Below are 16,417 nucleotides of genomic sequence, written 5' to 3'. Positions count from 1 at the left end.
TATAATACTGTACCATTCTTTGGAAACCCAACATGCAAATTTTTGAACACAAACTTACCTGGCCCTGCTCCTTCAGCCAGACCTTGGCCATGGATTAAGCCGACACCGAGGGCATCAGCGCATGTTCAGTCCCGACAATGTTTGTGTAAATATGTCAGCACCTTGGTGAATGCCCCCAGATTTCAGCTGGTAATCTGGTGCAGACACTATGTCTTCCGTACCCTCCCTTGCTCTTTCTCTCTGGCTCTCTCACTTTCAATAAGACACTACCTCTCACATTTACATCAGCACAAACAGATGCAGATGTCCTCCCTTTTTTCCATTCAAGTCAAATGAACTGCCATAAAATACTTCTCATAGCAACCATCCTATTTATATGCCTCTTACAAAATCTGACGCTTCTTCTGTAGCTCAGCAAACCTACTATAGTATCATGAACTGTAAAGAAAATGACTTTCATGCAAGTCTTTCATCTGTCTGGTTCTTGAAATTTCTCAAGAGCAACTGTTTAGCTGTTGTGTCACTGTGGAAAATAAAGACCGAGTTGGCAACAATATTTAATGGCAGGTTTTAACAACATGCTGTCAGTGAAGTAACACAAGGATCCACTATATATGATATTATTAAGAGATCGTTTCATGGAAGACGGAGAGCTATAAATACCCCCGGTATTCACCGCCCTAATAAGGCAAAGCTTCTCTTTCTAACCATTACCACAAATGAAGGTGCACTAGGAGAATATTAGAATATATACTCAGACGTCCCCACCAGACAAAGTCTTATTTTGCATTTTCTGCAATGATTCATGGTAAAACGTGTTAAACAAAACCCAATGCGAAAAAATTACGAAGAAAATAAATAAATTAATTAATTAATAAAACCTTTATTGTCTTTAAAGTAAACATTTGTCTTCAGCTTCACCATATATATATAAACAACACAATTAATACAAATCTTAAAAACCAGCATGTAAACATTATATGTACTGTATATTTCACCATATTCCCATATGCACATATAAAAATAATAAACTAAACTACAACAGAAATAATAATAACAAGTAAAAACTAGTAAATGAAAGCAACTTCATTGCTTTTTTGTTTGACTAAAAAGTGTTTTGGCTAACATTTCCAATTTGTCCACATACGTGCTTGCATTTTTAAAATTTATTATGAGCCAAAATGCAGTTAAACAATTCATATGTTCAATTTAACCTCTGGGTTGCTATGGTAACCATCCAGACGGAATCATGTATGGAGAACTAGGGAGATTTTATAGAGAGTGGAGAAATCAAAGCAGCACAAAGAAATGTTCAAGGAGGCACTGGAAAACCAAACAGTGAGCTCATGTGAGAGCTGGTAGCAAGGAAAAAAAAGTGTTATGGTTAATTTAATGACTATTTTGCTTTAAGGGTGATTTAAACACCAACACAATGATGCCAACCCCCACCCTGCAGGGCTGCATGTTGACAGTGTGACTCACTGCCTTTGATCCTACTTGGATATCTGAAGGTATTGAAATTCACTCCTCTAAAATCCCATATGTTACCCTTCAAACTCCCACATCCTCAACTCAGGCTGCAAACACAATATGCACATCCTTGCTGCTCAAAAATATTTACTCAAAACCTTTACTTGGAGGCATTTTCTGCATTTTTTAAAACCAAATATCCAGATTAAGCCAAGTAATAAGTTTAAAATTAGGAAAAGTAGGAAATCTAATTCTAACTCTTCTACAAAAAAGATTAAGGGTGTTTATACACATAACGTGGAAAAACTTCAATTTATTCATTTTCATTGAGAGTTGGAGATTTGCCACATCATGAGTGACAGCGATCACTGGTGATTGCCACAGTCTTGAGCAGACTGTGAGCAGAGCAGAGTTTAAGCAAATAAAAAGTCTTGCAGTCTGACGACTAACAATGGGAGTCTGGACAGTGATCCATCAACTGATACAGCGGCTGAGTAGGGATGTCAACCAACCAACAGCCGAACAAATTGCTCTCAGTGAGAATGCCCACTGAGAAATGACATCCTACAGTGTTCACCATAAAACACTCACCTGATTTGATGAAAAGAGTAGCGCTGCTGGACATCTCGCCAACCTCGTTGGTAGCAGTAACTGTGTATGTTCCTGCGTCACTTGGCTTCGTCCATTTGATGAGCAATGTGTGCCTTTCCCCCTCTACCTTCACAACATGAGTTGGGCTATTCTTGATCTCAATGTTGTCTCTCTTCCATGTAACTGTATATAAAATACATTTCTTTGCTGTCACATCCCTCCAGTAGCAAAATTGTGGAGGCTTGAAAGTACAGTCTTATTTCTGAGACCCTCTGGAATTACCTTGAAATGTGGACTCAAAATAACTTTCTACAAGGGTGGCTGTCTGAAGACATAGTACTGAATAGCTGACAAATTGTAAGTTAAAGCCTTCACAGAATGCATTTTTTAGTTAAATGATTCAGATTCAACAGGGACTACACCAAGACTGCATCCCTGTGATGCTCGTGTATTACAGTTTCAAGTCAAATAGGCAAGATGCTAAAGGTGCTGTTTGAAGTTATTACAGCATAAATAAAGGACTTACCTTCTGGGAGAGGGGTGCCACTGATGATGCATTTTAAAAGAACCTCTGTTCCAGTAGAGGCCACAGTGTCCTGAAGCGGAAACTCAAACACAGGAGCCTCTAGAGGATCCTCTCCTGCAGACACGTACGAGTCGTCTGAAGATTCTGTTACGGCATAAGATATTTGTCAGATCCAATAGATGTGATATTCCTCAACTTGAATTGGAGGTGCATTGCAGATCAGGTTTGTCTCAGTATTTGTCCAAGGTCAAGGAATTGCATGCCATTGGAAATGCCTAAACTTACCTAATTCAGGGGACATTGGTCTTTGTCTGCGTCCCCTTCCTCTGCTTCTTTGGGGTTTTTCTTCTTTAGCAGTGCCACCTTTCACAGTCTTATCAGTCTTCTCTGCAGGTGTGTCTGTCTCCATTGCCTCCTCTTCTACAATAATTTTTGGTATAGTGAGCTTTGGCGCCAGTGGCAGAGGAGTCACATCCAGTTCCATCTTTTCCTCAGATGAAGAAGATGAGGAAACTCTTGGAGGTTTGGTGGGAGCTTGGACAGGACATTCTTGAATAGCTACAGTTTCTCCTTGCACCAGAGGACTTTCAGGCCTTCTTTCCAGTTTTCTCAGCATGACCTCTATTGGCGTCTTCCTATGCATGGACTCATCATTTGCTTGTGGTACCTCCTGAACACGAACAACCCTCTTTACTAGTGGACTTGCAGGTCTTGGTTCCACTTTGCGTAATGTCATCTCTAAGACATTTCGGGATGGAGATTCAGCTCTGCCTCGAGAGCGCTCTTCAGCCATGGATGTGATCTCTACAGTTGGAGACCTTCGGGTACTATCTCTGCTTGGGCTTGGACCCCGACGTCTTGGAGACCTTTGTCCAGGTAAATCAGAGAGTGACATGGCCTCTGGAGGTGATGGTTCTTGTCCAAATGTGCTTACCACCTTGGTGGTTGGGACAGACCGATCGCTTTCAACTTTTTGTGCCAGCTGGTCTTTTCGTCTGCGAGACGGTGATTTTGGAGGTGATCGTTCCTTGGCTTGCTCTCTCTCTCCCATCTCTTGCTCTCGCTGAGCACGCTCTCGATCCTGCAGCTTTTGAAGAACCTGAGGTGGGATGGGCTCTAACTTCCTTATAGGCTGCCTGCTCCTGTGAAAAGTAGAGAGCTGCTCTGTTGAGAAGGATTTCTTCATGTGTGGTTTACCAACAAGCTTTTTGATGCGCTGGAGCTCCTCTGTGAACTTGTTCTCAATGTCCTGCACCTTTTGGGAGTAACGGGGTCTGTCCTCCAGGGAAGCAGCCCGGTTTGAATATAGTCCTTCTCTGGGCTGCATCTGCCTTCAGAGCCTCACGAAGGTCTTCTTTGGAGCTCTCCCTTGAGATCCCCAACCGGCTCCCTCCTTCATCAGAGTCAATAGACGATGCTCTGTTAAATCCAGCCCAAGAACGTCCTGATATAGATCCCTCTGGGTTATCGATACTTTTTCTGCGCTCTTCAAAGACACGCACTTTCTCAAAGATCTTGGAGCTAGCTCTTGTCAGTTTTGGTGAGGGCCGAGGTGTAAGTTCCTTACGGGAATACTCGCTGACGGGGGTTTGGGGTCGAGAGTCTTGAGCACTACTCTGAGACATGCCTGATGATTTGGGTTGCTTTATCTTCTCCTCAAACTCTCCTGGTACTGTGTCTTGATATTCAGTTGGCACGACAACTTTCTTGCGTGGGGCTAGGGGTGTGGCAGGGGCTGAACCAGAACGGCTGAGCAAAGGAGAGGCAGTAGAGCGGCCAATTTTGGGGGAAGGGGGTGGTAGGACTTGAGGGGGAGATTCCCTCAAAACTTCTTCAGATGGGCTCCTAAAAGAAGGTGTTTAAGGGAAATGTTCTGTTAGAGTATGGGGTTATGCAAGGGGAGGAGCCCAACTGCTTGGATGACGACTTTGGAAGAGGGGCCAGAGAGGCTAATTTCTCTGATGTGGGACCTTAAATGGGACCGTCTACATGTGTTTGTATGCAAGTTACTTTAAATCTACTTCTGTTAACGTCTTAATTTGAGCAAAATAATTTGCTTTTTTAAATGAGGAAGAAGTGATGTGAACCTTCATAATTTTCAAATTTCAGGAGAGGTAAATAAAGAAAATTAAAAATGATAATGAGCTTCTGTTAACTGTATTTTCTAATTAGTTACGGTTGACAAATTGAAATATAAAAATAATGCGAGGGGATGTTCAGAGCATGAATAAAACGTATTCCATTAATCTTGGAGTGACTGTTAAATGTCGAGCACAGTTAAATGTCTATAAGGTAAAGAAATCTGAATTCTGTCTTAAAACAAATTGTGATTTATTTGTCTTATAGTTTACAACACAACTGAATGTGCAAAATTTATATAATATTAGCATATGTCAGACTAAATTGTGCCTACTAGCCTATACCTTCCAAAATCACTGGGCTAGACCACCACACATCACTGGATATTTACAGGAATAAGTCAAGTGTCACTTGCCAATGCTAGGAAGGAAGAGTAAAACAAGGATTAGTGCAGGCATATAACTATTAAATGTTGAGTCATCAAGAACACTGCTAAAAGGGGTCTAATTCAAAATGGCTGTGCACTAGAAAATGTCTGGAGAGCAGTAAAACTTAAACATCTTTCTTGTTTACACAGCACAGACCAAACTGCACTAACCTTGCATAGCTGATACAGCTAAAAGTACTGTAAATCCAACCAGTGTAGCTTCCTTCCCAACTGGCAGTTTGACAAACTTATTCTTGTATTCAACATCCAGTGCACTATAATGAGTGAACATCTCCCATGCAGCATCAAAATCATGCGAAAACAAAGCACAAATCTGGTTAAAACAGAGGGATGATCCTTAGAAATGTGTGATGTTAGTAAAGTATGACAATAAGCAACTGGCAATAGCGGACAGTTTGCTAATCGATCTTCACATAAATTTACAGTGTTGTACTTTTTGGTTTTGCTTGAGGGAATAATACTCGACACATTACAGTGTTTTAGATTGCACTTTATTTGAGATCATTACCATTGAAACACTGATATTTAACTTTGGCAAAAGTTAAAAGTAAGACATAACATTTTTTTTTTGTACAGAGCTTTAATCTGTGTGAATAACACACATCTTCGAGACTTCTTCAAGATCTATGCCCTCCTATCCTTGCGAGTCAAGGCATCATGTGCATGCATGCAAGGATTCATGCTGTGCAGTTCACCAAAAACAGCATGCACAAAAAACCAGGGGGAAACCGAAGGGGTCGATGATACCTAACACAAAAATGTGATGCAAGCGTGTTTTTAATGCAAACTTTTGGTCAGCTTCAATTTTGCATCAACTGCTGTGCAGGTAGAAAACTAAAAGAATTTGCATATGGACAATGGGGGTCAAAGGAAAGTATGAACTAAATGAAAATAAATCTAGATGAGGAATGAAAAAGGCAATAACTGTGCGTGAGGGAGGTGCTGTATTATTCTAAATTAAATTCAGACTATAGTTGTTTCAGTAATCTCTCAATCTTTTGAATTGTGCTACATTATTAGTTTATGGTCTGATATTCTATAATTATTTTATATGTATAAGCATATGTGACACTTTAATTTACTTTTACTTTTATTATGATGCATGGTAAAATGGTAATGTTTTAGTGACAAACAGAATGAGCATACAGCCAATGGAAGATGCATCACCTTCAGCTTACTCAGCGAATACTATTTTGGAGTTTAAATGCATTGTCTTCAGATACAACAGTTTGGCCTACAGCAGCACTTCCAGAGAGGATCTATTCTTAGATTCCTTCAGCAGCTCCCGAAAAATGTTGACCTGCACAAAAGGTCATTGTGCTCTCAGCATCTCAGTTTGTACATGATGTGACACAGATCTGACAGATTATAAGTTGGCTGCTTTAAAGGCCAGGTCATTACCTGACAGTGCCCTGCACCTGCCCTCTCTTAGACAGAACCATGACTTTCTTTAAGGTTATCTTAGTATTAGGCACAAACAGGAACAGCCTGTCATTACCAATAGATCTTGGTTCAATACATTCATGATACAAATGAGCAGCAAATCAAAAGCAGAACCAAACAAAGGGGATGGAAAACAAAAACTAATGGATAACAGCGGGCTTGAAAGTATGCAAAGCCTGGGACTGTACAATGCTAAACAGAGTGGGATGAAATTTGAAAATCTGGGTTATAATATATTAAAAAATACTATAATTTGAGGGAGAGTTTGAGTGATATTTGGTTTCAAGAGTGTGACAGTCAACCCTGGCTCAAACATGGATGAAGAAGAGTGCTACGGAGGGATGAATGACAGAAGATACAATCAATCTCCCACTTTTCTTTTCTACCAACATCTATCTAGCTTTCATCCAACCATTAACAGCACTACATACAGTTTTATTCAAATTGTAAGAATGATAGTCTGATGTAAGAGACACAAGTGTTTCAAATCCAAGACAGACAACCAAGAAAACACCTGTCACGAGTCACACATCTTCTTTTAACAAACAACTTTCACAATCTGAAATGTTTCTAGAATTGCTAAGATTTTTTTTTTTTTTCCAGAACTTGAAAAATTTCTTGCATTAAATCACCGAAATGAAAATACGAAAATAGTCTAGATGTTTTTGTGACGTGCATCAAGACAGAGACTCATCTGTTTTTTATCACTAATAAGCAAAGAAAAAGTTAAATAATTTTGCAAGAAAAATAATGCAAATATATACTTTTTCAGCAATACATCTAGAATAATTTAAGGAATATTTATGGTGAATTTTAGACCCTTACCACATCATCACCACAGCAAAAAAAATAAAAAAAATCACTTGAGCATGAAATCAGATCACTTAGACTGGCATAATGTAAAATTTAATCATAATACATGTATATTACAAACAAAAAAACAACAACTTTTGCTGCGCTGCCACTTGCGAATGAGTCACGCATAACTGTAAGGCTTTTGGCAGCTCACACAGATCTACACTCTGTGGGCTGAGCTGAACCTCATCCAAAAGCAGAGAGCCCACTCACTGTATCTTCTGTCATTCCTGTGGTGATGTAAGCTGCCTCGTGGGGCCACCACAACACACGGCTCAGATACAGAGAGAGACAGATCAGGAATTACAGCCTGGGTCTTGTTCTCAGCCCCCTCCCATCCTTAGCATTTACAGGGGACACCATGTTAGAGCAAGGGTCTCTTGTGACTCTGACGGGGGCTGTGGTTGTTTATCTATTGATGAGGGATCTTTTTATATATCTGTGTTTTGGTCTGCTTATTGTGGGCTGTGGCTGATTGCGGTTTATTTTAGCTTGGGAAGGTTTACTTACAGGGGTACAGAAAAAGTCCTTCCTCTATAAAGACTGAATGTACTGCCATAGTAATCGCTAGCTAAAGACACACTTTCCTCAGACCCCCAAACCGGTCGGGATAGATTGGCCCGTGATGCTCGAATCAGAGGCTCGACCCCTAGGTGCCTGATCTGGGTGCCCGTCGGCTCCCGGCTGTTGGCTTGCCTGGCTGACTGCGGCCCTGGAGCTCTTGATCCCAGGGCTAGAGCTTCTTTCTCCAACACTGTGGTCTCTCCGGCGGCCCAGCGATCGCTCGCATCTGGGGCGACATCCATCATTCTCTCACCTGCGGCAGAGCGAAACAGGAACAAATAGAGCGAATTAAATTTCAGACAGGATGCTCGACGTCCTAGCGTTCACAAGTTATGGGTGAATTCATCCACATTATCAAAAAAACGCTAATAACAGAAATGGCTTTTTCTTTCAATTACAATTTTTCTCTTTTTCAACATAAAAACCACCTAAGAACATCTCAAAATATGTATCAAATGGGTTGTATAATGACAAAAAAATGTTCCTTGATCTTTAGAAATAATATCATTCATTGTACTAAAAAAACACTATAACTTTAAGAACTTAAAATGTACTTCTAGGGCTGTCAAAAATAAAATAAAAGCATGTGCTTACATAATATGTGTGTGCATTTATTACATATATATATAATTACATTTTCTTAAATTGAAACATGCATGTATGTGTATTTACATATACGTAATAAATACAGGCAGTACACACACTTATATTATGTAAAGCACAAGCTTTTTTGGATTTTTGGAAAAATTCCTCATTTTTAAATTTCTGTTCAATGGAATAGTTTAAATCTATATCAAATTTGAGACACAACAAACACAGCTCATGTGCGACCGCTCTTATTTCACATGCGAAGAAGAGGGCATTTACATAAATGTCTTAAATGTACAGCAGCAATAAACTGTCTGTTTAACTATAATGAGAAGAATAATTATGACCATTTTGGTTACCAACATTTAATTTTGATCTTAGATAAAAATAAAGAAAAAAAGATTAAAAAAAAAAAACTGACACATAAGCCATTTAAATTCTTACAAGAATGAAATACTGTTTGTTATGCCTAGTACTAGTGGATAATGTAAGTGGATTACATGAGCATGCATTCAGAGGTGTGAAGAATAAAGCCCAGGTGATGCCATTCAGCCGCAAGCTGTGTTGAAGCAAAGTCCCAGCTGATGCCTTTAGAGCCAGTGTGTTTCACAGTGACTGAATGGATTAGACTGCAGTCAGGAAGCATCCATCAAAATCAATGACAATGCGCCTCCGCCCACCCCTCTACGCCCACCATAACAGATCAAATCAATCACTTATGCCACTACGGAAATCATACGCTCCACCAAATCCTGACACATTTATTTCTCCGGTATCTCTTTGTTGGTGAAATTGTTGACTTTCATTTTGTCGAAAGGCTTTGGATCTTACAACTGTATGCTATGTGCCGTGAAGACATCATTCATAACAGCGCTAATGACAAACAAGCAATTTAGAGTGCAATTCAAGCTCCGTTGCTTGTGGTGCACTACTCTAAAATCTATCTCTGTCGAAAGCTGCATTGTTCACAAGATAAATGAATTTCAGTGTTAGTTGCTTAGATCAAAATGGATATTTATATACAAGCCATGCTGTTCTCACACTTCTCATTTCTAAGCTGAAATCGTGCATCAAATAAATATCACTCTATTCCTCTCTTCTATTTTTTTGTCCTCTCTCGTGATGATGAAAGAAATGGAAATATTGTTCACCCAATCTGTAAGTGTCTCAAATACACTAGCAACCACATTCCCCAGGGGATAACGGGAAGGCTTTTGTCATAATACATACTGACAAGTGAGAGTTCAATTGCCTAGATTTCACACAAGGACTAAATAGAATCAAGAGAATAGTCTTTGTAAACACATCCATGCTTTTCTTCTGTTTAATGATAATCTATATTCATGAATATTATCAAGATTTTTTTTTTTGTTAGACACAAAAATAGAAAAAACACACATTCTCACATGCAAATACCAACCACGTCCAGCCTCCAACCAAGAACTGTTGTGTGTAACACCTTAAATCACATGAAATACATGCAACGTGATCTCAGATTTTCATACTTAAAGCATGGTTCAAGCACATTTTCATGCATTTGGAAAGACAATAAAATGCACAAAAATGCACTTTACATAACTTGTGTATGTGAACAAGATGATTTAAGTATTATTTAATTTATGTGAATAAACATGCAAAAACATTTTTAATGCCTGCCTGTTTAATTCTAATGGTCAAAGGTGAATTATGACCATTTTGATATAATAAACATTAGAATCGGACCTACGATAAATAGATAAATAAAGAAATATAAATTGATTAAATAAAGAAAAAATAATATCTAATATGTATATGCATGCACACTTTACATCTGAATACCTATGAATATTTATATTTGATTTGTGGTTTGTTGTTAATGTGAGAGTTTCTGTTTGCTGTTACCTCTTTATTTACACTCCTCTGAGCACCTGTCTTATCAGATATGTGATAAGACATGCTTAGAGATTTAGCATAATGTGTGATTTATCTGAGGGAACAGCTGGGTAAACACATCCAAAATAAACCGAATGTGTGATTTAAGTCACTTTAATGTCAGCTAACGCTGGTTTTCAGTAATATTTTACAGAATAACTAATATAATCAATACATTTGTTTTTATTAACATGAAACATTAAAATTGTCATTATTTACTCCTTTCAAAACCCTTATACTGTATGCAATTCCTTAAATTGACAGCTAATTGTGATCAACCATGTTAAACTCTAAAATAAACAAAAATAAACAAAAAGGAACTATAAAAATAGTCCATTTGACTCATGCACTAGATTCCAAGTCTTTGTAAGCAATACGATAGCTTTGTGTGAGGATCAGACTGAAATGTAACTCATTATTCACTGAAAAGGTCATGTTCACTGGCTCGTCATGTTCACAGATGAGAAACACTGTTCTGTTTGGTCAGTGTGCCATTTTTAAATCTGAATGCAAATGCAAATAAGATTTCCAAGCTTCAGTGGAGGGGAAGATTATCAATGAAGGGTGAACAAATCAGAAAACATTGTATGGCTACAGCAAATTTGGAATATAGCAAATAAGTTGTAAGGGCTATTTACTTTGTTTTTGTTTTTTTCTAATGCTGTTTTTGAAGCAGTATGGCCATGGTTGCTATAACTGCCATTGTATGGAAAAGACTGTCCTTTTTGTGTGTCACAAAAGAAAGTAACAGCCTATGATTTTGTAATGACATGTCCGTACCCAGACCTCCTTCCAGAACCTATACACCTCCAGAGAGAGGAAAAGGGCAAGAAAACTAAACCATAAAACCCACACACCCAGGACATGATGTTTTGTACTTCAGTACAGACCACTGGGCACCAGAACATTCAGGAATAAGAAGTTCCCATATCCATCTATAACTGTTAACAACCACAACTGTACGGTCCATTACTTTTACTATTATATTGGACATTATGCAATAAAAAAAGAACATTACATGATATATATTTACACAGTTGAGACACACTGCATAGTGCACACACCTTTTAATGTTTCCGTTTTACTCAGTCAAGATGTTTATTCTTTTCAATGCATCTTGTATTTAATATACTTAAGTGCTCAGAGTTCCTGTAAACCAGAAACAAACCTTGTGTGTGTGAGCACACTTGGCCAGTAAGGTTTTTCTGATTCTGTTCGACAGCATTTTTATTTAATTGGGGGAAACTATTCCTTTAATGGCTGATGGGTTTATAAATAAATTACCATTCAAAGGTTTAGGGTTGGTTAATTTATAATGTTTTTGAAAGAAGATGCTCACCAAGGTTGCATTTATTTGATCAAAAAATTAGTAAAAACAGTAATAAAGTAAAAAATTATTATAATTAAAAATAACAATTTATTTTAGTTTATTTTTCAGCAGCAGTTACTTCAGGATTCTTTGATGTATAGAAAGTTCAAACATACTGTATGTATGTGTATATGTATATATATATATATATATATATATATTATATATATATATATTATATATATATATATATATATATATATAGATATATATTTTTTTTTTTTTTTTTTTTTAATAGAAGTATTAATTACTATATGTGACCATGGACAACAAAACCAGTCTTTACATGTCAATTTTTTGAAATTTAGATTTATAAATCACCTGAAAGCTGAATAAATAAGCTTTCTGTTGATGTATGGTTTATTAGGATCGGACAATATTTGGTCAAGATACAACTATTTGAAAATCTGGAATCTGAGGATGCAAAAAAATCTAAATACTGAGAAAATCGCCTTTTAAGTTTTCCAAATGAATTCTTAGCAATGCATATTACTAATCAAAAATTAAGTTTTGATATATTTACGGTAGGAAATTTACAAAATATCTTCATGGAACATCATCTTAACTTAATATGCTAATGATTTTTGGCATAAAAGAAAAATCTATAATTTTGACCCATACAATGTTTTTTGGCTATTGCTAAAAATATATCCCAGTGACTTAAGACTGGTTTTGTGGTCCAGGGTCACATATAAAAGAAAAAAATCTTACTGACTCCAAACTTTCAAATGGTTGTGTCTCTGTTATAATGTAAATATTAACAAGCTCTACTATAAAATACAGTTTAAGACTGTTTTTTTAAAAAAAAAGGTTGACACAGTAGTTCATTTTGAAAGTGTCATTTACCTGCCTCATCCTGAAAACCTCTGGCTCCTTCTTTAGCTTCCAGGGGTATTTGTGGCTCAGCGGCTTCGTCTTCTGTAGTCTCAGAGTCTAACACAAAGAAATAAGGCATTAAGTCAAAAAAACAACACCTGTAATGATAGCAGATATCAAACTAAGAAAACAAAATCATACTATGACTTTTTGAGTAAACAGTTTTTCCATTCTTGAGGAAAAGTGTATCACAAAGCAGGATTTGGGTTGCCACATAGTGATAGGTGAAATGAATAAATAGAAATGGTGTTTGAAATGGAAGCTTGGTGGGGAAAGAGAGGATGGACCACTGCAGTGAGCCCAAAGATGAAAACAAACATTACCATAACTTTGCTTCCGACAGGAGCGGAAAACTTCGCTTCCATAGTGGCAGAGGAGAGAAGCAGACAAGACATCACCGTTACTATAGAGACGAATCCCATCCCAGAAAACAGATAACACAGCAACAAACTGCTGAATGGACACATTTGCACAGTTAACTGGTCCTGGTTGACTAGTACTTGGTGCACAACATCACTGCCATCTGCTTTTGCTTTGTTTAGACGAATATTTCATGAAATTCCCTTGGACAATAATTCAATAATTCATGTATAATATATTGTTAAGCCAGTTAATTTGAATGAAATTATCATTCTTTTTAAATGAGATCAAGGCTAATTTAGTTACCCAGATGGTACTGCAGTAAATAATCTGCGGTGTATTTCTAACTATTAATGATTATCAGAAAAAACATTTTGATCCAAGAGGTTAATATATAATAAAAAGCAACTAATATGAATTCCTTTGAATTAAAATCTTCAATGGAGAATGTAATAAAGAGAGTAATCCACATTAATTCTGCCTGTCTAATTAATTATTTAAGGCATAGTTTCAATTTTAAAGAGCTTTTATAGGGATCGACATCTAAAATCTCATCACATCAGTGCAAAAGTGTCAGCAGTTCGTATAAATTGCTTCAATGCTAAGCACTGCTAAGCTTTTTGCATTATTGATGCTGAGATTATAGTGCCTTTGTACATAAAGTGAACTGATTTATTGTTAGGCTCCTCTTTATCAGAGCGAGCAGACAGACAATTCCAGAAAATCATAAAGTCTAGCATGACTTCTCAAACCCAAGCACACAGACACAACACTGACACTGACTGACATCTTCAATAATAGAGGAAATAATAATCAAAAACACAATGGTTTATTACAAATCCCAATAGCAACACAATTCAACAACACTAACAATTCATAAAAACGATGCACAGTCAGTACTTAAAACTGAGGATGCATTGCATAGATGCTGCATTAAGGAGATGTATTTCAGAGTGTGCAGATTGATATAACAGGCTAAATTATTTTATAATTATCAGACATGAATATGAATGATATCCCCATTAGCAGTCATTTATAATAAACGCTTCTCAGAGGTAATGGGAGCAGTGCAGCAGTGGAGGAACTTAATGCACAATTTAGGGCATACAATTTAGATCATATTTGTCTGAACTGAACACTTCCTCTGATGTAGGCCCTCTAGGTGTCTCTGATGAGGTTATGGAGGGCCTTGATTCGGAGATTGATTACAATAACATACTCAGAGGGATTTTAGATGACATTTTGGGCTTGCCTCGGAATATCAAGTGATGGAAATCCTAAATCTTAATGATTTATCATCAATCTCCAGATGCTACAGAGGCTTAGACTTTGTTTTGACACATATTTGTGTGATACTTCAAAGTTAGAAACACATTTTGGAAGTTGGCAAGTTGCGTATGGCACTGCTGAACATAATTAAAGACGAGCACAGTTTTCTGTCTTGTGTGGGCTGTTAACATATTTCATACTGAAACAAAAAGTGAGATATCAAGGAGCTAAGTAAACAAAGAAAACAAAACATAAACAACTTTAACTCAGCAAAAGTTATTTTGAATTGAGGTAACAAAGATGATGGAAAAATGCAGTTCATATTTTAAGTTTTCAAAGCTGTGTTCAAAGTTATTGGGGGAAAAAAGTTTTAAAAGCTTCGAAGTTTGATAAATGTATGTTTTTGAAAGGCCAGGGTGTAACTACTTAATTTCCCAGAATGCATTACCTATGCTGTTATTATTTTTAACTAAAACTAAAATTAAAAAATGACAAAAAGTAAACTAAATGACAAAAAATACTAATTACTGAAGTACAAACTACTAAAACTTAAATATAATTAAAGCTAAATAGAAATTAAACTAATAAAGCACACAACTGTGCTACAACTGAAAATATAAAAATAAAAGCTGATTTAAAATAATAATAAATATTCTGAAACGATATAAATAATACTAAACACTGGTTGAAATTCTTCAAATTCAGTAAAGTCCTCTTCTTGTCATTACAATTCAATTTCCAGTTGAACTTCCTGTGGTCGCCAGTTCAATTCAAACTCACTCACGTGACTTCAATTCTTCAATTTTACATTTTTGCCATGACTGCTAGCAGATGGATATAGCAAAATTAGCAGCATTCGCTTTCAAATTGTAAAGGGAAAAATCGAAGCATCCTTAATTTTAAACAAAGACTAGACATTCGATGACTGACAGACTGAAGAGTTATCGTAAAATCTCTCTTGTAATAACCTGTTATCTATAAAGCCAAACACACCATGAGTGAACCGCCCAAAAGTTCGGTTAGAGTGTCCGGTTTTCTGGAAAGAGAAAAAGAGAAGAGGTATGTTATTAGTTGCAGAGAATGCTGCAAAATGTATGATTATGACTTCAAATGAGCAAGATAAACAAGCATTTCAAACAGCAGATCAGCAGATCTTCCCAAAGCAGATTAACAAGTGCACGTTTGAAATGAGAACAGAGATGTAGTGATGGCTACCACTTGTGCCACTTGTCGGTCTTCAAAAAAAATCATGTCCGTCTCTGCTCTGCTAACCTAGATTTGAAATCTTATGTAGGACATTTGGTGACTGAGAGGCTAAAAAAACTGAGCTAGCTTCTTTTGCCAATCCCTGCGTTGGTGTACCCGCATGTCACCTTGGATTAAATGCATCTGCTAAATGACAAGTATGAAAGCTTCCAGTACATCTTAAATGGACTACGGAATGGTTGATCTTATTCTGTTACAAGATGTTATTCCCAGTTTTCAAGCAACATACTGTAAGGCATGTAATTTCTTTGTTCATTTCTAAACAAATTCATCTTGTTTAGTGGGAAATGCGATTCTCAGCTTCCCAGTATAGCTTTCTTTCCACCTGTTTTCAATTTTCACAATGGATGAATGTAAACTGAAGCAACAGCGAGGATGCATAAGGCAGCGGCTGTCTGTCACTCGCAATCCATTAGTTACAGGGAGAAATGAAATCCTAATGGCTGAGGCACCAGTAATTTCAAACCCTTCTTCTGTGAATCTGCTCCCTAACCGCATTAGCTAAGGAGGGCAGCCATACGTTTCAGAGACTTGTGCCTGGAGGTTTGCAGGGCTGTTGAAGGGGAAAGGCAAATAAAAGTGGATGAACTTTTAGAGGAATTACAAGTCGTCCATTTAAATTCATTTGTTTAAGCTCAGCTCTTTCTGCTTGTTGTATAGAAAACATTTACAGGGCATTAAAACATCTGAATAATTCATAGGCGAAGGAGGATTCATGTGCATGTGATACCGGTTAATTTGTCATTAGCCTCCATGTTTGGCATCTTAATGGACGAAAAGGAAAGTTCCACTTCACCGCACA

General features: G+C 37.2%; 1 protein-coding gene across 1 annotated transcript in view; it reads right to left on the bottom strand.

Annotated features, from left to right (window-relative positions):
- Nucleotides 1-16,417, bottom strand: part of LOC109066309 (striated muscle preferentially expressed protein kinase-like) — a 79,930-nt gene that overhangs the window by 29,620 nt on the left and 33,893 nt on the right. Inside the window, 6 exon segments of the mRNA XM_042730462.1 lie at nucleotides 2,062-2,244; nucleotides 2,588-2,731; nucleotides 2,873-3,885; nucleotides 3,887-4,432; nucleotides 8,109-8,229; nucleotides 12,691-12,777. Coding sequence (XP_042586396.1) covers nucleotides 2,062-2,244; nucleotides 2,588-2,731; nucleotides 2,873-3,885; nucleotides 3,887-4,432; nucleotides 8,109-8,229; nucleotides 12,691-12,777 — 2,094 coding nt within the window.

Source organism: Cyprinus carpio, chromosome B9 (assembly GCF_018340385.1).
Source record: "Cyprinus carpio isolate SPL01 chromosome B9, ASM1834038v1, whole genome shotgun sequence".
Lineage (NCBI taxonomy): Eukaryota > Metazoa > Chordata > Actinopteri > Cypriniformes > Cyprinidae > Cyprinus > Cyprinus carpio.
Note: the sequence above shows the minus strand (reverse complement) of the source record. Positions and strands in the feature narration are given on the sequence as shown.